General features: G+C 40.8%; 1 protein-coding gene across 1 annotated transcript in view; it reads left to right on the forward strand.

The window, feature by feature from the left end:
- LOC126295042 (eukaryotic translation initiation factor 4 gamma 1-like) overlaps window positions 1-25,673 on the forward strand; it is a 373,399-nt gene that overhangs the window by 151,302 nt on the left and 196,424 nt on the right. Inside the window, exons 6-10 of the mRNA XM_049987292.1 lie at window positions 2,023-2,078; window positions 6,766-6,873; window positions 13,649-13,750; window positions 22,516-22,663; window positions 24,952-25,067. Of these exons, the coding sequence (XP_049843249.1) occupies window positions 2,023-2,078; window positions 6,766-6,873; window positions 13,649-13,750; window positions 22,516-22,663; window positions 24,952-25,067 (530 nt within the window). The remainder of the gene's footprint in view (window positions 1-2,022; window positions 2,079-6,765; window positions 6,874-13,648; window positions 13,751-22,515; window positions 22,664-24,951; window positions 25,068-25,673) is intronic.

The raw sequence follows: 25,673 nt of genomic DNA on the forward strand, positions 1-25,673 counted from the left end.
CCTATGAGGAAACACTTTAGTTTCAGTTTGAAAGTGCGTAGATTACTGCTAAGATTTTTGAATTCTAGTGGTAGCTTACTGAAAATGAAGCAGCAGTATAGTGCACAACTTTCTGCACAAGAGTTAATAGAGTCCAATCTAAATGTAGGTTTGATTTCCTACAGTATTAAGAGTGTGTGTGTGTGTGTGTGTGTGTGTGTGAACAGGGGTTGACAAGAGGTTTGTAAACTTACCCACTTATTGCCCGAACTGCCTGTTTCTGAGGCAAAAATATCCTTTTAGAATGGGAAGAGTTAATCCAATACAACATAAGTGAGTAAAACTAAGCAAACTAAACTAATTTTCCTGTCGGACAATCACTCACTCCAGATAGCGTTCAAATAGTGAAAATGCCAGCTTTGTTTTTGAACAAGATCCTGACTGTGGGCTTTTGACAACAGTTTACTATCTGAATACCTAGATATTTGAACTGTTCAGTTTCACTAATAATATGTCCATTATGTGAAATTAAAACAGGAAAAGGAGTGGCCGACCGAGCGAGGTGGCGCAGTGGTTAGCACACTGGACTCGCATTCGGGAGGACGACGGTTCAATCCCGTCTCCAGCCATACTGATTTAGGTTTTCTGTTATTTCCCTAAATCGTTTCAGGCAAATGCCGGGATGGTTCCTTTGAAAGGGCACGGCCGATTTACTTCCCAATCCTTCCCTAACCCGAGCTTGCGCTCCGTCTCTAATGACCTCGTTGTCGACGGGACGTTAAACACTAACCACCACCAGGAGTGGCCCCTACACTGATCGCTGGGGCAGCCCCCACTTGGTCACACCCCACTCAGACCCCACATTACAGCCATTCTCAACATTGTGAATAATGACCTTTCACTGTCTGTTGCTAAAGTAGGTGGTGAACCAGTTTTGAGTTACTCCTCGTATTCCGTGATAGTCCAACTTCTATAGTAATATTTTGTGATCAACACAATCAAATGCCTTAGTGAAACAAAGAAAACCCTAGTGTTCGAAACCTTTTGCTTCGCCCATCCAGTACGTCACAGAAAAAAAGAGTGTAGCATTTTCAATTGTTAAATGACTTCTAAAGCCGAACTGTATGTTTGACAGCAAATTTTGTGATATAAAATGATCAATTATCTTTACATACACAGCATTTTCAATGACTTCAGCAAATAGAAATAGGTCTAAAATTGACTGCATTATCCCTTCCTCCCTTTTTATAAAGTGACTGTACAACTGAGTACTTTAATTGTTCAGGAAACTGACCATTCCTAAAGGAAAAGTTACAAATATGACCAAGTACAGGGCTAACATATGCAGCACAGTTCTTTAATATTCTGCTGGCCACTTCGTCATACCTATGAGAGTCCTTATTCTTCAGTGATTTAATTGTTGACTCAATCTCCCCCTTGTCTGTACCACAGAGGAGTTTGACATCAATCTTGCAAAGGCATTTACCAAGCGAGATATATGACTCCCTGTAGGAACTAAATTTGTATTTAATTCACCAGCAATGCTCTGAAAATCATTAACTACTGTACATCTATGTGAATCTATCAGTAAGAGAAATATTTTTACTATGTACTTACTTTATATTAGTCAACTTTCTGCTGCTGAGTAGACACTGCCTTTGCTACTGACCATATGGTTTTAATTTTATCCTGTGAATTGGCTATTGTATTTGCATATCACATACTCTTTGCTTTCCTAATAACGTTTTTAAGCACTCTATGTTGTATTCCTGTGGATCCCAGGGCACGTTGGAATGAGCATACTTTGTTTGACCACTTTAAGAAACAAATTTTTTATACTCCTGGGGCATTTACAATAATCCTGCCAACCACTATATTTTTAATATCTTGAGCTGCGTGGTCACTGACTGGTTTTGTTAATGGAATAAGTGAAAAATATTGGTTGTCACCTACTTCTGTAGTTGATTTGTGTGAGAAGTCAAGCTTGTTAGGTTGTTTTTGTTGTGCTATTTTACCTAATTGTTTGGTTTCTTTCTGTTGCAGCTGGCCAACTTTCAGGCTTTCAAGTGCAGAATGCGACTAGACAAAACCAGTCACAGGTCAGTATACACTTTGCAGATCATACAGGACTTCTAACTGTTACACTAATGTTTCAGTGAATTCCTTGGAATTCAAGAGCATATCAGCTTTGATAGAATCGTAAAACATCGACTAAGATTAACATTTGAGGTGACGGGTGTATTTCTTCTTAGAATGGTGTGATCTAAAATTCTACTTGGGGAGTTGGAAATATATTTCCTCTTGTCGACTGTGGTCAGAGTTGTGTGGGTCAGAGTTGTGTGAAAGGAAAAAAAAGAGAGAGAATGAGACATGAAAGGTAAGACTTATCTTTATTTTTTCTACATAATTTCCAAGTACATATAGACGTTTGTCATACCGCTTTATAAGCTTAAAAAAGCTGTCCAGAAAAAAATCGGGCCATTGCATATGGAAGAAGCTTTGAACAGCTTGTTTACATCAGCATTGCTGCCAAAGTGCCTTCTGCCGAGAGTCTTCTTCAAAGCAGGAAACAGATGGAAGTCGCTTGGTGCGAGATCCGGACTGTAAGGCGGATGGTGTAGGTGCTCCCAACCAAGTGTTGCAATACGGTTTTGCGTTGCCGTCGCCGCGTGTGGTCTCGCATTGTCATCCAACCGCAGAATGCCAGATCTGAGAATGCCAGGTAGCTTTTTCCAAATCACCAATTTTAACAGTGGCGCAGTACTGCTCAGCATTGATAGTTGCACCCTCCAGTAAGTCCAGCAGCAAAACACCTTTGACGTTCCAGACAACGGTGAGTAGCACTTTGCCTGCAGACAGAGTGCTTTTGAACGTCTTTCGGACAGGTGATGGATGTTTGCACTCCACGGATGTGGGCCTTTGATTCGGGGGTGTAATGGTGGACCCACGTTTTATCTCCCATCACAATCTGAATCAGAAAGTCATTGCCAGATTCATGGTAACGCACAAGCTGTTGCAGGCTGAAGGCCATGCATTGGTCCATGTGTGTCGGGGTCAGTTGGCAGGGCACCCATCATGCTGACAGCTTCCTGTATCGAATGTCGTGGATGATCTTGGGAGCTCACTCGTGTCTGATTCCAAGTTCTGCTGCCACTCCAGCAATGGTGATACGCCAGTTCGCTTTAATCATGTCATCCACCTTCCTGACATTTGCAACTGTAATGGCCGTGCACGTCCATCCAGGTCTCGGTATGTCGTGCACTTGCTGACGTCCATCGCTGAATGGGTGGCACCATCTCCGCACTATTTACCTCAGCATCACACTTGACCCATACACCTCAACAAGGCGGTTATGAATTTCTGTGTCCGACACTCCACGTGCCCATTCATAGTGGATAACAACTCTCACTTCCGCCTTTGACCACGACTCCAAAATACACCTTCTTTCTGTAGCTCTGGGAAAATACTGAGCGGTTGTCCTCCGCTTTGCGCAGGCACTGCGACAGCACCATCTGCTCGATCGTAGTGGGCTTCTACCAAGTGGCGTATCTCTGTCTTGCACGTGCGCTTTCACTTGCCGTGTCGTCTTTCACCCTTATCACACAACTCTCCCACAGTCTACAGGGGAAACGTATTTTCCAACTCACCTTCATAATTCTGATGTTTCTGTCATATTGGCTGCCTGGATTAAAATAGTGCAGTTCCGTCATGTTGGAATACAAAATCGTCATTTTATTCCTGTAACTATGGTATAAGCTGCAGGCATTTGAGTATATTTTTCTACACCTATAGTCGAGAAGGCTTAGGATTGTCCCTCGCATCTCTGTTGCCAGCTGTCAACTGTGAAGTGCTAATTTCTGGAGGGGATAACAGCAGCTGCCTACAGATCTGTGACAGCACTCGGATGTTGAGATATAGGTTTACAAAATTGTATTACATTATTGGTAGAGGTAGTACGTGAAGCTGCATTTCGCAGCCTGCTGCAACTGTGAGGGATCTACCTACGCAGACTCGACTACAAATTTTTTCCAAGTTTTCACTTTATTGGGTAACCAGCCTTGAAACATAATATTCAAAGTTTAAAAAGCACTTCTATAATTCATTTTTTGGCCAAGTGCAGTTTCCTTTCTTGGTAAACCAGCAACATGAAGATACATGCTGTATGTCAGAAATGTTTGTTTAAAATGCTTCTGGGCTTTTTCACGGCAATCTTTAAGATTGAAACCAATGTCCTCCATTTTATCAACTGAAATACTTTCTCCAAATTGATTGTCCATTTTTTTATGATATTTCCTCAAATCGATAGTACAGAACGCCCCCCCCCCCCCCAGTCTAATCTACCTACTGTGCTTCTGTAGGAAGTAATCTAATTACGGAGCTTGTTGTAGGTGGGGGTATTTGCCAATAGGTTTTCACAAACCAAATTATGTTCTAAGTCACATGACAGGAAGTCCTATGGGACAGAACAGAACTGATTTTACTAGTGTTAGTACGTATTAATTCAAAATACGGCAGTCAGCCACCTTGTCTAATTTTATTTTTGACGACATTTCACAAGTTGGTGCTGTACACATAAAATAATTTCTTCAACCAACCTGTAAAATAAAATTAGGGGAGAACCAATTATAGTAGCATAGCAGTTTTAAAGTTAGTGAAGAATTTCTTGAGAAACTTTCAAAAAATTTAAAACTCTTTCGGCTTTTGCTCATTATTGAAGTGATTAAATGAAGGGAAACAAAGAAATGAGAGCAGCAGTTGACAGCTGAGTATAGTTGTGCCGCAATAGTTGCGGGTTATGACTTGTTAGGCAAATTGGGATCATTGTATATGCTGTACGATCCTGTTTAGTTAGCAAGGCCTTTGAAATTCATGTCTCTGGCATTCTTTCCGTACAGTAAATATTACTATACCTGATAAAAAAAATGTGAAGCACCCAGAAGGAGAGGGAAATGAAATGAAAATTCCCTGTTTGAGGGTTACAGTATTGGTGATGTAATCAGAGTAGAACTTACACACCATTTAGCAGTGTGAGGCAACTTACCAGTATGACACAGCATCCCCTTTGGCCTGGAAGCGTGCATCAATTCAGTTGGGAACAGTCGTGAAGGTATATCATTTCCTGAGGTGAGCTGGTCCACAACTGTTGTAACTGGTTCTCGATAACCTGGCTGCCGGCACTGGTACAGAGTTGACATCCGAGCCGGTTTTGCACTTTTTATTGGGAATGAGCTTGAGGATGTCACTGGCTGTGCAAGTTCCTAGACATCGTGCAGACGGTTGGAGACACACGTGGCAAGTGTGGTCTACCGTTTCCTCTGTCAAAAAGTGCTGCCACACTACTGTAGCTCTACAGGGGGCATGAGGACACGGAATGTGTGCGACGTGCCGCTGTGCCGTCGGATTCTCAGTTCGGTACCGGCCTCGACGTGAAGTTAACGTGCGACTGCTCTCCCCACCGGATGCCGGGATTAACACCACTGTGCCCCTCCAGAATGTTGGAAGAGTGTAACCCCTTCCCAGGTTTCTGCTGTACTTGCCGACAGTGGTCATTTGGGGCTGTGAAGAACCGCTATTTGTCACCACGTACAGTGCAGTGGTATTGGTTAACAGTTCGTGCTTTCCAGTCACGGCTCCATTCCTAATACTGCCATTTGTTGTGATGTTACTGGCAGCCTGTGCAGCTGACACTCGTTCCCTAGTCCTGTTGCTGTGGTTAGTTTCTGATTAATGGTGTGGGATTATTCGGGAAGTCTGCTACTTGTTCTCAGATGGCATCTGTAACTTTCACAGTGATCATTCATTACTGTCGACACCCCTTATATGAAACTTCCTGGCAGATTAAAACTGTGTGCCTGACTGAAACTCGAACTCGGGACCTTTGCCTTTCGCGGGCAAGGAGATGAGATACTGGCAGAAGTAAAGCTTTGAGTACTGGGTGTGAGTCGTGCTTCAGTAGCGCAATTGGTAGAGCACTTGCCCGCGAAAGGCAAAGGTCCCGAGTTCGAGTCTCGGTCGGGCACACAGTTTTAATCTGCCAGGAAGTTTCATATCAGCGCACACTCCGCTGCAGAGTGAAAATCTCATTCTGGACCACTTATATGCTCTTAACAGACCTAGTGACACCACTAAACGTGAATGACACTAATGCAGTGTGACGGCTTTCTATTTGTTACAGTGTGTTTCACCTGTAATCAAAAGTTACGTTCATATCGGACTTTGTGTTCTGGCTGCTTCAAAGTTTTGTCGGGACTTAATATTAGGCAATTTCTAGTTCCACTCGTGCTGACCTGTTTTGTCGTGCGAAGTATCATTTTGATTTTCTTCGGTGGATGTGTGCCTTTCGACCCTTGTTCACTTGTACCGTGGCCCGTAACACTGAGTGGCCCAGTCTGTTTGCTGATCAGTGTGATTTTTTGTGTACTGTTTGTTTCTGAGAAAATCTGTGTTTGTACGATGCAGTGCAAAATAATAATATAGTAAGTAATATTTTCATTAGCAGATTGACCTTTGTGCAGATTCTTTAGACTCTTTCCAAAACCCAAGATAAATCATTTTCTGTTTAGAGGTCTTGTCACATATTGAGGAAATGAAGAATGTCCACTTCGGCTCATCTTGCAGTAACGGTATTTGGGCTGGGAACGTGAACTTGGTGATTTCTGTCCCTTTCATTGTGCATGTTTGTTCCCACTATTTACGATGCCACTTTATGCTAAATCAAATGTTCCCAAAGCTGTAATTTCGACAAACTTGCAGTCAGGTATTTAACTTGATTTTTGGTGTTTGCAGCCGACCTACTACAATGCGAGAGCACCAGCAACTCGGATGGGTGGTCGCGGGCCACCTGTTGGCAGCATGGCTGTGAACGTGCCCGGACAACAGATGTTCCCACAACATGTGAGTATATGAGTATCATTCTGGCAAATGGCTCAAAATGTAATAGTGTCGAGCAAATAGAGGAGAAAGGTGGTACTGGAATACAAGAACTTGCGGTTGAAAATAAGGCACGCTGTAAACTTAGAATTTGTTTCACCGAGGGCTGTCGAAAGACTACTTGGTAAATGAAGCACTCTACAGTCTCTTGTACAATAATGAGTGTAGCAAAGAACTCTTCCTTGGCACGCGAAAAATACTTTTTTGACTGCCAGAATGACAATAACATTGATACACTGTTGTTGGACAGGTTTGTTATACTACAGAAACTAATATTTTTTGTTGTGGATTCTGTATAACTAATATCTTACATTAGAAATGACTCAGATATGAGGGAATTTACAGTCTGTGCTTTCGCCTAAAATTATTTGGAAATAAACAAATTTGTCTAAGACTGTTAGTAAGTTCTATTTAGTTTAACAATAACAACGTATGTAGTTGAATCTGATACATTCGTGCAAATAGTAGTGGTGGTTTAGAAGAGAAAAATGTATATAGTTGACTTAAAAATGTGCAGTCCATCATTGTTGTGGAGTTCCCAAAGCATTTGTAAATGTGTGGTGCACCCTTCTGCAATGGCAGATGCAGGCATTAATACATAGTTTTAATACCTCACTGAGAAATGATGAGTTCGCACGGATGATCCCTGTGATTCCAAACTGTTATAAGGGACGTAATACTGATCTCAGTTGGACAAGGTATTAATTCTCTGTGTTACTGTGCTGTCCTTCAAACATGTATTACTGTTAGTAATAACTACCATCTAATCAAGCAAACAAGCTGCGACATCGTCGCGAAAAAATGGTGACCCGTGTATGTAATAAGTTTCCTTTAATTTACCTTCCTCGAGATGACTGGGTGTTGTTGTTGTCTTCATCATCATCATTCATCCCCTTTATGTTCGGAGGAAGGCATTGGCAAACCACTTTTGCTAGCACCTTGCCTAGTCGGTGGTGCAGGTCTCGCGCACCGTTTCCTATGCTCCTTGGAGTATGGGACTTCATCGTCGTCTTCCTTCAAGTTTTCCCTTTACAGTCATATCACCAACAGGGAACCTTGGAAGCTTGTTCGAAGTCACAGAGCTTACTTGATCGACTCAGTTACTGCTTTCCTATTGTCAACACGGTACTCCCACCTCCTTTTATTCTGACCATTTTGCCTCTGGTGACATCTAGTTGTCAATTCTACATTACATAGGCCGTAATGCATATTGAATAGAACTGAGCACAGGAAAGCACTGCTGTGCTGAAACCAACCAATGGATTGAGGGCAGGTTTAAGCATGGGGAAATCGCACTTGGTCCAGGAGATGGGATAGCCACATTTTCAGAAGAAAATGTTTCCATTTTATTATTGTGCGAAGAAAATGTTGGTTTCACTTTTGTACTGAAGTTTCGAAGCTAAACCATTGACAAACCAGGGCATGATTTACTTTGTGTGTTATTGTGCAGAACCGGCACACACACACACACACACACACACACACACACACACACACACACACACACACACACACACTTGGCACATTCTTCATATGGTACAGTAATTGTACCTCTGAACTAAAAAATGCACACCCTTATGTTACCTTCATACACACTTGTGGAGCTTTCCCTACTGTTTTAGCTTGTAGAATATTTGGATTGCTCTTCTGACTGAACGTGCAGTGCCACACAAGCCATTCTGGGATAGTAACTACAAAATTTCTTCATGTGTAGACTGTGCTGAAGATATTGTTAACATTTCGAATACCCACATGAGAAAACCATAGCTTTATGCTCTTTAATGTTCTTAAGTGTAGTGGATTGCTGATTTCTGATTGTTTGGTAGTTCATCCAGAAGCTAATGTAGTGTTGCTTGGAGGGTCAGCAGCGTGCAGGTTCCACAACTCCATACTTGTGAAGGAGTTAAAACTGTAGTAGTGAGTTATAGAACACACAATATGATTTTAATTAATGTAAGGGAAGGTTTGTCAGTGTAAATTATTTGTGCGTAAAAGATACCCTCGGGCAAATAGTAGAGATTGAGTCATCAACAGATGTGCGCACGTGCCTGTGTGTGTGTGTGTGTGTGTGTGTGTGTGTGTGTGTGTGTGTGTGTGTGCTTGCATGTGTTCGTGCGTGTATAGGTGCATACTTGTATGTGTGGGTGAGGGGGTGGGGTGCCGATGTAAATGCGTCAGTCTTCTTTATATATAAAATGTAATTTCAGACACAGAAACACACCGTGATAGAAAATTCAACTGCTCTGAAATGTATGATCACAGACTAGAAACTTCATAGACACAGCAGAGCGCGTACAAAGCACTAGACACAGTAGTAATTTAGAAGGCAGGAAATCTGTACTACAGACCACCAAACGTTGTAGATTGCTGCTAGAGATTATTAAGCTACCAGTTGATATAGCTCCCTTTTGATATGGGTTGTTTGCTGTTGTCAGTCTTCTGTTAACTGCTGAAAGTCTGTTATGTGCTTGTTGTTACAATTACAAACTTGCTTATTTGTTGTTACAACTTCGAGGATGAGTCAAATGAAAGAGGAATATCGAAGAAGTATTAACTATTTACTATTTAACAAGTAATTGTCGTAAATGTTAAAAAATTTATACCACAGTGAGATGAGACAGTGTTTTCATGGTAAAATAATTGTGGTTATCTAGGGAAACATGGTTGTTCTCAGGTGTGCATCTCTTCGTCCAAAGCAAGGGCTCCAAAAATATGGAAATCTCATAGGGGGAGATCGGAACTGTATGGAGGGGAGGATGAGTGAGGTTTTCCCAGTGAAGCATCTACATCTATACTCTGCAAACCACCGTGAAGTGCATGGCAGAGGGTATGTCCCATTGTACCAGTTACTGGGCTGTCTTCCCTATTTATTCACGTACCAAATGTGGGAAGAATGGTTATTTGAATGCCTTTGTACGTGCAGTAATTATTCCAATATTATCCTCAAGATTCCTGTGTGAGTGATACGTAGGGGGTTGCAGTGTAGTTCTAGAGTAATAATTTAAAGCTGCGTCTTGAAACTTTATTAATAACCTTTCTTGAAATAGTTCATGTCTATCACCAAGATGTACCAGTTCAGTTTTTTCAGTACCAGTGTGACCCACAATTGAGCCTGTGTGATCATTGCATTTCATCCACCCAGTTATTCCTTCGATTTGTCCAATTCCAACAGTCTTATGATGCTATGTTTTCTTATTTTGTGACATACACGGTTTTACATTTTTGAACAGTTAATTCAATGCATCACTTCGAAATGTTCTCAAGATCTTACTGAATATTTACAGTTTCTTTCAGATATTACTTCATTGTAGATAACTAAATCCTTTGCAAAAGTCTGAGGTTTGTAATAATATTGTTTGCACGGTCATTAATATACAATATGAACAGAAGGATCTCTACACTGGGGCCACTCAAAGTTATTTCTACATCTGGCCATGTCTTTTCATCTCTACTAAAAAGTCCTCAACTCAGTCTCAAATGTCACTGAATAACCCATATCGATCTTACTGTTGGCAACATGCATAGGTGTGGTAATGAGTCAATGCTTGTCAAAAATCATCAAATACTGTATCTATCGGACTTCCTCGATCCAAAGCTTTCAGTATGTCACGGGAGAAAAGTAAGAGTCGGGTTTCGCATGATAGATGTTTTCGAAAGATTCTACAACAAATAGATGTCAAGGATATTGGATGGTAGTTTTTTGGATCACTTCTATCTATCTATCTATCTATCTATCTATCTATCTATCTATCTTGTAGATAGGTGTGACCTGTGCTTTGTTCCAAGAACTGGGCACTGTAAATGTTAGAGGGATCAGTGATAAATTACAGTTAGAAGAGCCGCAAATTCAGTACAGCTTTTACTTTGCTACCATCAGTTACAGTTCCTGTCTCATTTCTTAGGGATTAGACACTTAACTTTTTGTACCTGTGACTGCCTTTCCATACAACCAAAATGTCTTTGGGTATTATGCTAGAGTATTTGTTGAAGGCTTCACACATTCCTCTCTTAACAGCTAAATGTGTTTCATTCAGCATCTATCTATAGCTCTGTTTTGTTTTACACCTATTCCACTGTAATCAGTTGTTTCTTTACAGTGACTAGACCATGTGAAGGTTCCCTCTTTCAAGTTCCTCATTGAGATATGACATTATTGATTTTTTTTATTTAGGTTACTGAACATCCATATCTTTGTGGTTGTTTTAATTTTTCTTTGTATTTTGGTAATCATTGTTGCCACAATTGCATCATGGTTACTGATACCAGTTTTAATGTGGACATTCTTGAAGTTGTAGCCATTGGATCCTGTAGGTTTCCATCACGAATGGGATTCCGAACTATCTGTTCTAGGTAGTTCTCAGAAGACACTTAATAACATTTTACATGAATCTCGTATGCCCAGAATATGGATTATTGACAATAGGATTGGTTGACAATTATTTGTAACCCAGTTCATTTAACGCAGCAAAGTTTTGAGGTTTCCTTGCTGGAGTTTGTGCTGTTTGTATGACATCTCTTTACATAGCTGCAACTCTATGGAATGCTGAACACCACATTCGTATCAGCAGAATAATTTCTTTGGAGGGACACAAGAATTTGTATTTCATATACCTCATTTCTTTACGTACCCACATATCCCTAGCCATATGTAACTTCTACTGGAATGTATATATAAGCATGGAAGCCTTTGAAGCCAGTGACTATTTAGGGCAAAAGGGTTGAAGAGTGAGGAAGATGAGTGAAGGAAAGAGACTAGAGAGGTTTTGGAAAAGGGACAGAGTTCGTTAAAGTCCCCCAGAATCCTGGGTCAGGGAAGCTTTAGTGTACAGGGTGAGGAAGAAAGACTATAAAGGAAAGATATCGTTGGGGGCTGCACCTGACCAGATTTGAGAATCTGAGAGCCTACGGTGGAAGACTGGGTAATACGCAAGACAGAGAGTACTGCTAATAAAACATTGTGAAAGAGTTAACATGAGTGAAAAGCTAAATGCATTTTATGTAATAGAGGTTGGAGGGGGAGGGTGAAAAATAAACATAAAATGAAAGATATAGAAACGAAAACAGAGTGGAGAATGGAGTACTTACTGTGAAGACATGGCGAGACAGAAGAAATTAACTTAAACTAAGGGCAGGTGGGTGGTGAGGACCTAGGACACGTTGTAGTGCCAGTTCCCACCTGCAGATTACTGCGAAACTGGTGTCTGTGGAAAAATCCAGCTGTCACATTGTGAAACGGGTACCAAGGTCACGACTGTTCTGTTGTAGAGCATGCTCTGCTACAGGGTATTGAGTGTTACCACTACACAGCGTCTGCCAGTGTCCACCCATTCTAACTGATAATTCGGTGATTGTCATGCCAATGTAAAAGACAGAACAGTGTTTACATGGCAGCAAGTGTATGATATGTTGTTTCACTAGTGGCTTTCTCTTTGATAGCACATGTTTTGCCAGTCAGAGATAGTGTAGGTGGTCGTAGGAGGGTGCATAGGGCACAGTCACAGAGGTAGCAGCCAGATGGGAGGGAGATGGATACAGAGGGGCTGGCAAGTGTGTTGTGGAGATTTGGAGGCGTGACTAAAAACTATTATAGGTGTGGTGGCCAAAATCTCAGACAGAATGGATCTCATTTCAGGGGACTGTTTTAGGAAATTGTAGGTTGTCGAAGTAGCCGATTAATAGATTCAATACCATGATAATACTGAGTGATAAGTGGTGTACTCCATAGGTGTGTGTGTGTGTGTGTGTGTGTGTGTGTGTGTGTGTGTGTGTGTGTGTGTGTGTGTGTGTGTGTGTGTGTTTTGAGGGGTCAGCAGTACCAGGATGTAGTGTGATGATCTGGGAAATCAGCTTTTGAACTAGGCTGAAGAGTGAGCTGAGAACCATGATGCACTGCTCAAGAGTCTGCATTCGAGCAAATATGGTTGCCTTTAACACCGAGGCTGTGAGGGAGAGAATGTTTGACATGGAAAGGATGGCAACTGTGAAAATTTAAGTATTGTTATTTGTTAGTTGGTTTAATGTGTACAGAAATGTATAGATGACATTCACTGAAGAATAGACCTACATCAAGGAAAATAAGATTCGGATTAGGACTGTGTGATACTTAAATGGGAGAAGGTATATAGAGATTCCAGAAATTTTAACAGGTCAGCCTCACTGTGAGTCCCTGTGGTAAAGATGTCACCAATGTACGTAAAACTGCTTATGGATACCAGGAAAGCCCCCTGAAAGTGAGATGTATGCCAGCATCTTCGTGGGTCACTTGGAGGGGCTTTCTTAGGATCCGAGCCTCCCTGAGTCTCCCATGTTGTGTCTTGCCGTTGAATGTTAATATCACACGGAAATGACTGTGACATAAATAGAAACAAAATAATTGTCAATTAAAAAGAGAAGCAATCTTTGTTGACTACTTTTACCATTGCCGTTTGGCTGTTGTGTGTCTTTCCCCATGTTAGAAATAATCTCCTCGTCTCTTTTCAGATCATAAGGTAAATAATAAATCTAGCATGGTATCTGTATAATGCTATATCTTCAGGTGCATGTGGTGAATCATGATCGCCAAATTGTGTATCTGTCTGTCTACCTGTCGGTAATATCACCCTTTTCTTTTTGTGTTCCTGATCAGTGAAATCTTTCTTTTTAATTCTTCGGTTTTATGTGATTTTATACTTTGTTTTAAATATATTTTTGTAACCAACCATTGTGATCAGAGAGAAAATAATTAAAAAACTTGTTTCAGATGCAGCCAATGCAAATGCAAACTGTTTATCCTAGCGTTGGACTACCTCCCTTAGGAGTTGGGCAAAATGCAATGTACCTCAGTCCGAGCCAGATGCCTTTGGTAAGTGCACATCCTTTGTTTTACTCATTTCAGCGCTGCAGGAAATTTACAAGATACCGGCTTGATCAGAAATGTCAAAATGGTTAAAAGTTCAGCAAGGAAATGGTCCTTTTGTTCAGATTTCACAAGTAGGAACATAAAAAATGCTTTCACTTTTTGCCTACTTTGGTGTATAGTTCTGCTAATTTCTCTACTACTTTTGCCAACTTTGCTGTTTCTTTGCTTTAGGATTAGTTTTAAAGCACTATATATTCTTCGCTGTGTTGTTGTTTTTACTGTTTTTGGTGTTACATTGGAAATGAATGTACAGTTAGCAGTTACAGTATATTCGACATCACAATCAAAGTGTACACTATTAAAAGAAAATATATTTGCACTAAACCTATTAAATGCTATCAGTTAAAGAAAATATATAATCCTGTCAATGAAGGAGAATAAGGGACAACATTCATTAGTCGCAAATTTTAAAAATCCTGACAGATGGGGTGCAAACTGGGAGGGGGGACATTCAGTGGCCTATCTTTCGTTTGTCTCTAATGACTCCAAAACTGCTGCTTATAGTGAAAATGTTCCCCAATAATAATTAACTGCATTAAATTTACTATAAAAAGTTCCTATCCATTTTTCTCCAAGAATAGTAGTTTCCTCATTTCAGAGATGGAAAACTGCGGATTATTAAAAATATTGTTTAAATGAAATGGATTAAAAATGTTGAGTAGAGCCATATTAAGGAATTAATTGTGTTCTTGGAGTGTGACAGGATGTAGAGGGGGTACCTGGTAAAGGGTAGAAGTGTGAGGGAATGCAGGTTGCCAGATTGTGGTCGTGCGCTTTCTTTATCATACACTGCGAACCTTTGAGGCTGAGAGATAATTCTCCACCGCATCCTCCTTGTCGCATCCCAAGAAGCAACCACTATCGGGGTGCATACGACCCGGAGCAACTGGGAGATCTGGGAAAAACCCGGGAAGTTTTTCATTCAGGAGAAAACTGGGAAAAACCCGGGAATTTTTTCAAATTCCGGGAATTTTTCATTTTTTTAGTTTTCAGTTAAAATTTTGTGACTTTGGCTGGTTAGAACCAATACTCTAACAAAAGATACCACTATATCTCGCTACTGCAGAATACTACTGCAGCAACAAAACACGAACAAGAGAAAAGAAAACGAAAATAAAGCTAAGTTGCAAAGGAAATGGTGCCATATACAACAAAACAGTGCTCAGCAAAGTGTGTCAAAGGCGTTAGGAAGACTATGCAAAGCTTTGTAACAACAAATTCTCTCCAATGAGTGTGATGTGACAACTGTTTAAATTAGATTTCTTTGAGCAGTTGCGGGCGGGCTCCTGTGCAGGCGCAGTTGGGTGGTGGTGGTGGTGGTGGTGGTGGTGGTGGTGTATGAGTAGTACCTTTTCCCGCTTCTGGTTACAGAAGTGTGGATGGGCGCCATTATCTAATACTGCCTCGGTTCGGAAATTAGTAAATCTGGTGGGGAGGTGGGTCGTCTCCACGTGACCTGCGTTTACGTTCAGTGATTTTGCTTTTTCCTCTTCGTTTATTGCTCTCACGTTAAATGATAACAAAATGGATTTTTGTGGCCGGGAGCTATCAAATGAATTAAAATACTTTCCTGTAATTATGGAAGGATAAAACGTGTTTATTAGTTTTAGATTTTATTTCCATAGTCAAACATTAATCTCCTTACAGAACAATGAAGTTGTATTTGTCGGTTTGCTAAAGAGATTTGGCTTTCATTAATCTTTTACGTTGAGGCAGTCAATTTATTTGAAACAAAGTGTTTATAATTTCAAACTATTGGCCAATTTCAACTGTTCGCTGCATTTCAAGTGCACGTATGGCATTATGCCATGATAAAGAACCAAACGTGCGATAATACAGGACTGGTACTCCAAGAAAATTGACATACGAATGTGCATTTTAAGCCAAATTATGTGTTTTAGTATGGTTCACGAAATTCCGACGATCTTGAAGTACTCTCTGATGTCTTGTTTCTTGTATGACATAATGTAAGATCTTTTAATGTTTTACATGTACGAACTAATGAGTGTCCTGCATCATCGTAGCTGTGCAAGCAAGGTGACACTTGTTATCTGGCGCTGTCTTGCAACTGCTGAAGCGAACCTATTTCTAACAGGTTGCGGGAAAATATTGCGAATGGTTGTTTTAAAAGCATTACGTTCAAAGCAGATTTCCTTTTACGTAAGATGAGCTATGTGCGAGAATGTATGATGAATTTCTTAAATCGCAAAGCACTTGACTCTAATTTAAAAATAAACTCTTTGAGGACGACCATTTAGAACAATTTCGAGCCCAGAAGATCAGACATTTACTTCGTTAGTAAAAATTTTACTGACACCTTTGTGTGATGTATATTGAAGTGTAACAACAGCAAAAAAGATAAACATTATATGTGGAAGGTTAGCTTCTCTTCCAGTATATTAATGTTAGAGACCAATGTTATATTTGAATTTGTATACTAGTTACCCATATTCTAACACAATTATATTCAGAATCTGTATAAATCTCCACTGCTAAAGAAGAAATAGATTCTCAGTTGCCCTGTATGGCAGGTGTAGTGTTCTTCTGGGAAAGGAGACTTGCTTAACCATGAGCACTGCTCGCTTCATAGTTTCGATGAAATGATACCTCCCAATCATTAGGTCAACTTTATGTAAAATATGTTCTTGTAAATAGTGGCTGAGAAGTGTTTAATTTGTAAATGCAATGTTGTAAGTGATGTATGTAGAGTTGGCGGGAAAAGCATTGGGTTGGTAAATATGACATCTTGCTGCTGTCTTTTGTTTACAGCATGTTGTAAAGCTGTACAGGATGATTAGGAATCGGTTGCCCTGTAACAGACTTCATGTGTGTTTCTTGCATTAGTTTTGTTGTTAACTCGTGCCTGCATTTCATTTACAGTGTAGGGAATTCCCTGCTCACTCCGTTTTGCAGACCTGAATGTGGAAAGTTCATGACCACAATCACCCAATATCTCTCATCCCTGCCTTGTCACCCTGTTACATCCCAAGAACACAATTTATCATACAATGCAATTGTAATGCCTTTAATTATGGTAGAAACAAAATTAAATGTGTGAAGAGTGGAAGAAAACCAATGTGCACTCCGTTTGAATACCAGGGGGAGTCATCCCAGATGTGGAAAGGGTCCTTCCGGATTCCATAAAGGGTACAGGGTGCACCCATCTGCAGGTGGTCGCTCATGTCGGCACCAATGATGTGTGTCGCTATGGATCGGAGGAAATCCTCTCTGGCTTCCGGCGGCTATTTGATGTGGTGAAGACTGTCAGTCTCGCTAGCGGGATGAAAGCAGAGCTCACCATCTGCAGCATAGTCGACAGGACTGACTGGACCTATGGTACAGAGCTGAGTGGAGGGTCTGAATCAGAGGCTGAGACGGTTCTGTACCCGTGTGGGTTGCAGATTCCTCGACTTGCGCTATAGGGTGGTGGGGTTTCGGGTTCCGATGGATAGGTCAGGAGTCCACTACACGCAGCAAGCGGCTACACGCGTAGCAGGGGTTGTGTGGCGTGGACTGGGCGGTTATTTAGCTTAGGTGGCCTTCGGCAGGTACTGAATGTGCAACAGCCTCAAAGGGTGTGGGGCAAAATCGGTATTGTAATTGTAAACTGTCGAAGCTGCATTCGTAAAGTACCGGAAATTCAAGCGCTGATAGAAAGCACTGAAGCTGAAATCGTTATAGGTACAGAAAGCTGGCTGATGCCAGAGATAAATTCTGCCGAAATTTTTACAAAGGCACAGACTGTGTTAAGAAAGGATAGATTCTGTACAACCGGTGGTAGCGTGTTTGTTGCTGTTAGTAGTAGTTCTATCCTGTAGTGAAGTAGAAGTGGGTAGTTCCTGTGAATTATTATGGCTGGAGGTTGCACTCATCAACCAAACTAGGTTAATAATTGGCTCCTTTTACTGACCTCCCGACTCGGCAGCATTAGTGGCAGAACAACTGAGAGAAAATTTGGAATACATTTCACATAAATTCTCTCAGCATGTTATAGTCCTTGGTGGAGATTTCAATTTACCAGATATAGACTGGGACACTCAGATGTTTAGGACGGGTGGTAGGGACAGAGCATTGAGTGGCATTATACTGAGCGCACTATCCGAAAATTACCTCGAGCAATTAAACAGAGAACTGACTTGTGGTGATAACATCTTGGACCTACTGATAACAAACAGACCCGAACTTTTCGACTCTGTGTGTGCAGAACAGGGAATCAGTGATCTTAAGGCCGTTGCAGCATCCCTGAATATGGAAGTTAATAGGAATGTAAAAAAGGGAGGAAGGTTTATCTGTTTAGCAAGAGTAATAGAAGGCAGATTTCAGACTACCTAAAAGTTCAAAATGAAAATTTCTCTTCCGACACTGACAATGTTGAATGTTTATGGGAAAAGTTTAAGGCAATTGTAAAATGCGTTTTAGACATGCCGAGTAAAACTGTGAGGGACGGGAAAAACCCACCGTGGTTCAACAACAAAGTCAGAAAACTACTGTGAGAGCAAAGAGAGCTTCACTCAATGTTTAAACGCAGCCAAAACCTCTGACAAACAGTAGGTAAATGATGTCAAAGTTGGCGTAAGGAGGGCTAAGTGTGAAACGTTCAGTGAATTCGAAAGTAAAATTCTATGTACAGAAAATCCTAGGAAGTTCTGGTCTTACATCCGGGATGATGGTGGCATTGAAACAGAGGATGACACGCGCAAAGCTGAAATACTAAACACCTTTTTCCAAAACTCTTTGACAGAGGAAGACTGCACTGCAGTTCCTTCTCTAAATCCTCACACAGACGAAAAAAATGGCTGTCATCGAAATAAGTGTCCAAGGAATAGAAAAGGAACTGGATCACTCAACAGAGGAAAGTCCACTGGACCTGACGGGATACCAATTCGACTCTGCACGGAGTACGCGAAGGAACTTGCCCCACTTCTAACAGCCATGTACCGCAAGTCTCTAGAGCAGGGCCGGCCAGAAATTCTGCACGCGTGCATTGCTCCTGCACATGTGCAACTTCCGGGTCATAGCGTGCACGCCGTAGCCGTCAGTGTTCATGTAGTGCATGTTTCTACCCACAGATATCACTTTATCCACTTGCGGCGAATTTTAGTGTTGTTTCCACAGCTTCCAAGCCAACCGTGGGAAGGTATCTCATGTATTAAACATTTAAAATACTGTCACAATTTACTCATTGAGACGTCTACTTTTATGTTAACAGTTTAACCCAGTAAGATAAGTAATACAGTTAACAACCGTGGATTTTTATTGAGGCAGCTTGACTGACGGCACGTAAATACGCGAAATGTTTGTGAACTAGTATTTAAGAAAGAGAGCACTTAGCGACTTCCAACGAACCTTTTTCATGATTTCAAATAACATTAAACTAATGCAAGGTTTCCTATAACTAATTCTTGGTGCCCTCAGTTACACCCACATAATTTGTGTCTCACTGACTTCTGAACAGAATGATAACTGCAGACCTCTCGATCACCTGTTATTTCAATACCATTATTGCTACATCTTTCATCAGTTCCGTCTGAAATCTGCATAATAACTGACAATTAGATGAATCGACTTCAGCTGAGTGTGGCCCTTCACACATTATAAAAAAACCTAAATGTAAGTATACATTGTAACAATAGATTTAATGACCAGCTTTCCTGATAATAATGTAACATGGAGCAGAATGAGGCAATATTTGCACAGTTAGGTAACAATCATTTTTAATTATGAAAGGAATAAATCCAAACACGTTTATCACTGGTCATTAGAAATTATAATAGAGTTGATGTGTCTCATCCATTTTGTTAAGGACATACACTCGCCTACTATTATTCGGCGGCATAGCAAACACTGAGTTTTCACCAACGCCTACAAAAAAGAATTGCAGTTTCCGGTCATTTTTAAACGACTGAGAACATAGATCTCCCGTCCTTCGCTTTTTCACAGTACCTGCCATTTCTCACTACTTCTCTGTTAGTTACGGTTACCAGGGGTAAACGAGACTGCGTATGTTGTGACCTTGCATGTACCACATAAACAGGGAAGTGGAGCTGCCGCCGTTCATTTAGGACACGTCTAATAACAGATGTCGCTGTTGCTTGCTGTCACACATGTGCAGCACTTCCGCACGTCTGCACACTGTGCAGCGTTTGGCCTGCCCTGCTCTAGAGCAACAGAAGGTTCCAAATGATAGGAAAAGAGCACAGGGAGTCGCAGTCTTCAAGAAGGGTCGTCGAGCAGATGCCCAAATCTATAGACCTATATCTCTGACGTTGATCTGTTGTAGAATTTTAGAACATGTTTTTTGCTCGCGTATCGTGTCGTTTTTGGAAACCCAGAATCTACTCAGTAGGAATCAACATGGATTCCGGAAACAGCAATCGTGAGAGACCCAACTTGCTTTATTTGTTCATGAGACCCAGAAAATATTAGATACAGGCACCCAGGTAGATGCTATTTTCCTTGACTTTTCGGAAGGCATTCGATACAGTTCCGCACTGTCGCCTGATAAACAAAGTAAGAGCTTACGGAATATCAGACCAGCTGTGTGGCTGGATTGAAGAGTTTTTAGTAAACAGAACACAGCACGTTGTTATCAGTGGAGAGACGTCTACAGACGTTAAAGTAACCTCTGGTGTGCCACAGAGGAGTGTTATGGGACCATTGCTTTTCACATTATATATAAATGACCTAGTAGATAGTGTCGGAAGTTCCATGCGGCTTTTCACGGATGATGCGGTAGTATACAGAGAAGTTGCAGCATTACAAAATTGTAGCGAAATACAGGAAGATCTGCAGCGGATAGGCACTCGGTGCAGGGAGCGGCAACTGACTCTTTAACATAGACAAATGTAATGTATTGCGAATACATAGAAGGATGCTTTATTATATGATTATATGATAGCGGAACACACTGGTAGCAGTTACTTCTGTAAAATATCTGGGAGTTTGCGTGTAGAACGATTTGAAGTGGAATGATCATATAAAGTTAATTGTTGGTAAGGTGGGTACCAGGTTGAGATTCGTTGGGAAAACCCTTAGAAAATGTAGTCCATCAACAATGGAGGTGGCTTACAAAACACTCGTTCGACCTACACTTGAGTATTGCTCATCAGTGTGGGGTCCATACCAGATTGGGTTGATGGAGGAGATAGAGAATATCCAAAGAAGAGCGGCGCGTTTCGTCACAGAGTTATCTGGTAAGCGTGATAGCATTACAGAGATGTTTAGCAAACTTAAGTGGCAGACTCTGCAAGAGAGGCGCTCTGCATTGCGGTGTAGCTTGCTCGCCAGGTTTCGAGAGGGTGCGTTTCTGGAAGAGGTATCGAATATATTGCTTTCCCCTGCTTACACCTCCCGAGGAGATCACGAATGTAAAATTAGAGAGATTCGAGCGCACACGGAGGCTTTCAGACAGTCATTCCTCCCGCGAACCATACGCGACTGGAACAGAAAAGGGATGTAATGACAGTGGCTCGTAAAGTGCCTTCCGCCATGCACTGTTGGGTGGCTTGCAGAGTATAGATGTAGATGTAGATGTAAACCATGTTATTTAGCAATATACGATAATATCCACCATTAAAACACTATTATTACTAATCTGCTATTTTTCTATCGCTTGCAACACAGAAAGGTTCAGTGGTAGAGAAATAATGAATAGGACCTCTTTCATAGGAGATGTATTGTATGGTAGTGTCGTTGTCTGTCGCCAGAACCCACAGTATGTTATTCGAGAACAATATAAGAAACTGACCTTTAAACACCCCCCCCCCCCCCACCTCATTGTTAAGACCTCTTGATCAGGATTTTTTACAATGTTGTTCACAGCACTTCCTCCAACCACTGTACAAAAATTGGCTACTGCAGATAATTTTCCCCATTTTTACCTTCTTTGGTCATCATTTATTGGGCTAGTACAACTGGAGCCAAACAATAGTAGAAATATCTTTAACAGGAAGTGAAAGAAAGTCGTTTTTTGGAACGCAGCAGCAGATGTTTGACAGTGGCCACAGTTTGTATTTGCATGAAAAATTGCTGTTTCAATTCTGAAGGGATTTGTCAGACCAATTTTAAGGTGCAACCCATTGATTTCATTGTTCACTTTGACCTGCTCTGAAGTATTTTGCTCAACTGTTTCTAATGCTTGTTAGTTGTGTTGCCGAAAATTCATTTCTCAACATAAGCCATCATAAAATATAAGTGACAATCATTTGCCATCATCACATGTTGTTAAATTTTTGCTAAACAAACCTTAAAACAATTAGTTATTTTGAAGAGATCAGTAAGTGTTACGTAACGAAGTACATATTTTTGTAGTATGCTACTATACATTTGAAGACCACTAAATACTCCAGTTTGAATTTGCAAATGTAAGAGTGTAATGACAGCTGTGTAAAGATTGTGATTCTAAAAGTTTAAAGTACTGCAACTGAGCACACACCTCAACCATCTGTTACTGTAATGCAAAAGCTCGTTGTTGCTTCTGTGGGAAAGTGACCAATAAATCAGTTGAAAGCTTTGGTTAGTGGGTATGCCTACACACATGAACATAACGATGCAAACAATAATTTCATTTTGTTTACTGTTATGAAGCAGCTGATCTTGGAAACAATTTAAATGTGGGCTTTTCTCAAGCTATTTGAACATGTCCAAATTGTTTTGTGTTTGGTAGGGATTTCATATTTAATGCAGAAATTAAACTTTGATTGTTGCAGTTCCAACCACAGACAAGACATCAGAACCCGGCGAATTCGGCAGCAACTGCTGCGACGTATTACCCTCAACATGGGCCACATATCTTGATGGCACAGATGCCTTTCCCTGGCTACAGCACTGCCCACACCGGACAACACGGACCACACTGTGAGTTTTTATTTGTATTACTTTGCAACAGAGTAAAACGATGTCTTTGTCATCATGTGGGTCTGAAATTGAAGTCCTGGTAAAATATACACAACCTTGGTGAAATGGGGTAGAGCGGTCAATATATTCCTGTTTCTGCTGTGGACTGAGTTGTGTATGGACACACAGTACATTTCATCACAAAATTTAAAATAAAGTTGAGTGAAAGTAATTATTGTATGATCATAATAATGATGAGGGGGTGATAGTGTTCAGCGCTTTTTCATTGAAGTTTATTTATGGTAATTTGTAAGAGTAACAGTTAATGTTTATTGACATAGCTGTAGTAGAGGTGGAGGAGATTCTAATTGTTGGACACCAGAAATCAAGAAAGTGTTCATGTGTTTTGTGACGAAGTGTTGTTTCTAAGTGTTGAGCTTCTCTTGTTACTCTTGTGTATTTGCGGGCTACCTCGTTACTCGGGTACTTGTAGCCCATTGTGGTGCTGGTTGTTGTTGGAGAATGGGTACTGATATATTTTCAATGGGGACATATATTTGGGGGCCAGGTATGTTGAGCAAATGTGATACCCTTATGGAGTGCCAGCAAAAATAAATTCATTAGAAATTGTTTGATTTTAAACAGAAAGACAGGTAAGTGTTGTAAATGTCCATTGTGAGTGTAAAGCCATGATGAAGCCTGTATGTCATGCCAGACTGGAGTTTCTGAGCTACCCAACTGATTGCATACAGATTCTGAGCTGTCACTAGATAGTGAGGTGTGACATTTCCATCTCCATTCTTGGTTGTAGCATCCAATACCTCCACGTTGTCTCGTTTGTGCTCCCTGCATGATCTCTTATGTATCACACAGGGTATAATACTTTGTATGTCCCGTCCAGTCCTGAATGTAAGTGATTTCACTTGTGTTAATAGTTGTTAACAATGAATGGCAATAAAGTTTTCTTGATAATTTTGCATATCAGAAAAAGTTAACATTGCTAGTCCTATCTCACTTTTCTTTCCCAGCATGTTATTATTCATGGTACACCTATAGCTCCCCAAAACGTTTGCATCTCTTCTTGGGCAGAATTCAGTGATCCTGTTTTTAGCGGTGTGCCTGGTATTTGCGAACTGTGACATATCGTCAAGAAATGAACCATTCAAGTGTTTGGAAAAATATTCAAATGTTCATCTTTGGCTGCTTCGCACCAATGTTAGATTTGAGGTTACTGGAAGTACCATCTACTTAATATCTGAAGTAGTCATCAAAGTTTTCCAAATACTACTAAGTGGTAAACAGTGATTAGTTTAATGACATAATTATTCTTACATATTTTTATACCTCCTGAACTTGTTTCTTTGTAGGATTTCTTCTCCTGATGGTCTCACTTCACTTCCATCTAGTAGCGCCAAGACGTTATCTTTAGCATTGCAGTTATCAAGACTGCCAGTGTGGCATGCTCACAGGGTACCAATTGCAAAAGAACTTTCTGTGGACATTGGGTCAGAATTATTAATTGCTTCAGTGTTTACGAATACTGAGTGAGTGGATTCAGGAATACATTATGTGGGTAATGGAAGTTAAGAGTTCAAACAAAATTTTAGAGGTTTTGAACTAGCAGTATCAAAAAGGAAGTATTGCAACTCATTATTTGTGAGAAACAGGGATACTTGCATTGTGCTGAGATGTTGGGTGTCTCCACTACATCTTGTTTCACCGTTTTGTTTGTTCCGGTACGCAGTGGACATCACATTTCTTTCAAAAAATACTCCTCCCTCGAGCATACGCTGGTCACAGAGCTTCACACACTTTTTCTGCTGTGCATTAGTGTTACTGACAGGCATCCACATTTGTACTTTAACGCACTTTCTTATTCTTGAAGCCATCGCATGTGATGATATGCCACTTTGTGACTTATCAGGGTCCACAGCAGCTTCATTGAGTTTGGTGTACGCATCAATTTTTCACTCTGGTGTTTTCACAGTCTTTTCAGGTGAGCATGCACATTGGACAAATCCTCCACATACGTTACTCACAACAATGAACTGTTACCAAATGGTCATCCTACTGTGTCTAGATGCGTACAATTGTAGTATTGCGGTGTCTTTGATCCGTGTGGGGTAACAGTCTCAAAGTTCCTGCTGTTAGCTTTATACAACACACTGTGCTTCCTCGTATCTCAACATTCAAGTCTGCTTCATTAATAACTTCGATGTCGTGGTTTTGTTACTTAAGAAAACCAGTAATAACTTGGAATTATGTCTTTTTGAGGATGGTAATCTCAGTGTTAGTCTCTTTTGTTGCAGATTACTACCAGCAGCTGAGTGCGCGGCCTGCTCCTGCAGGGGCCGGTCCGCCGACAGCAGGACCGGGAGCGCAGCAGGTGGTGGGGGCGGCAGGGCCTACCGGTGCTCCACAGGCGGTGAGTGTGGCAGCGTTGAGATTTGTGATCTGTATTTGTAAAAGAAATTGCCATTCCATTTGTGCGAGTAGTTAAGAAATCGTAAAGTAATTATACTCTGATCAGAATTACAAAGTGATAGCCAATGAAGTGCAATTAGGAGTATATATACTGTAGGACAACCGAGAAATTTGGGACAATCGCGGAAATTTTATGTCTGTGGAAAAACTGGGGAATTTTTAAATTCCAGCAATTTTTCATTATTTAATTTTTAGCTGAATTTGGACTGATAGATCTGATACTCCAGGAAAGAATTTTACAGTTTCCCACTACTGGTGAATAATACTGAAGAAGTAAAACATAAACAAAAGAAAAAAAATTAAGTTGCAATGGAAACACACCATTTACAACAACAAAACACACTGTTTCCGGAGAGTGATGTTACATTTACAATTCTGATTTAAACAAGTTAAATTTGGATAGTGGGCTGGACTACTGCTCCCAGCAATGCACCAATAAGAACTATATTGACAATGTTGGGAGTCATTGTGCTTGCTGGCCCAATTAGGAAAATTTACTGGACCTCAAAATACCACCTTTTACAGGTGAAAATATGGATCTGCTCCT

This window comes from Schistocerca gregaria, chromosome 11 (genome assembly GCF_023897955.1).
Source record: "Schistocerca gregaria isolate iqSchGreg1 chromosome 11, iqSchGreg1.2, whole genome shotgun sequence".
NCBI classification, from domain to species: Eukaryota; Metazoa; Arthropoda; class Insecta; order Orthoptera; family Acrididae; genus Schistocerca; species Schistocerca gregaria.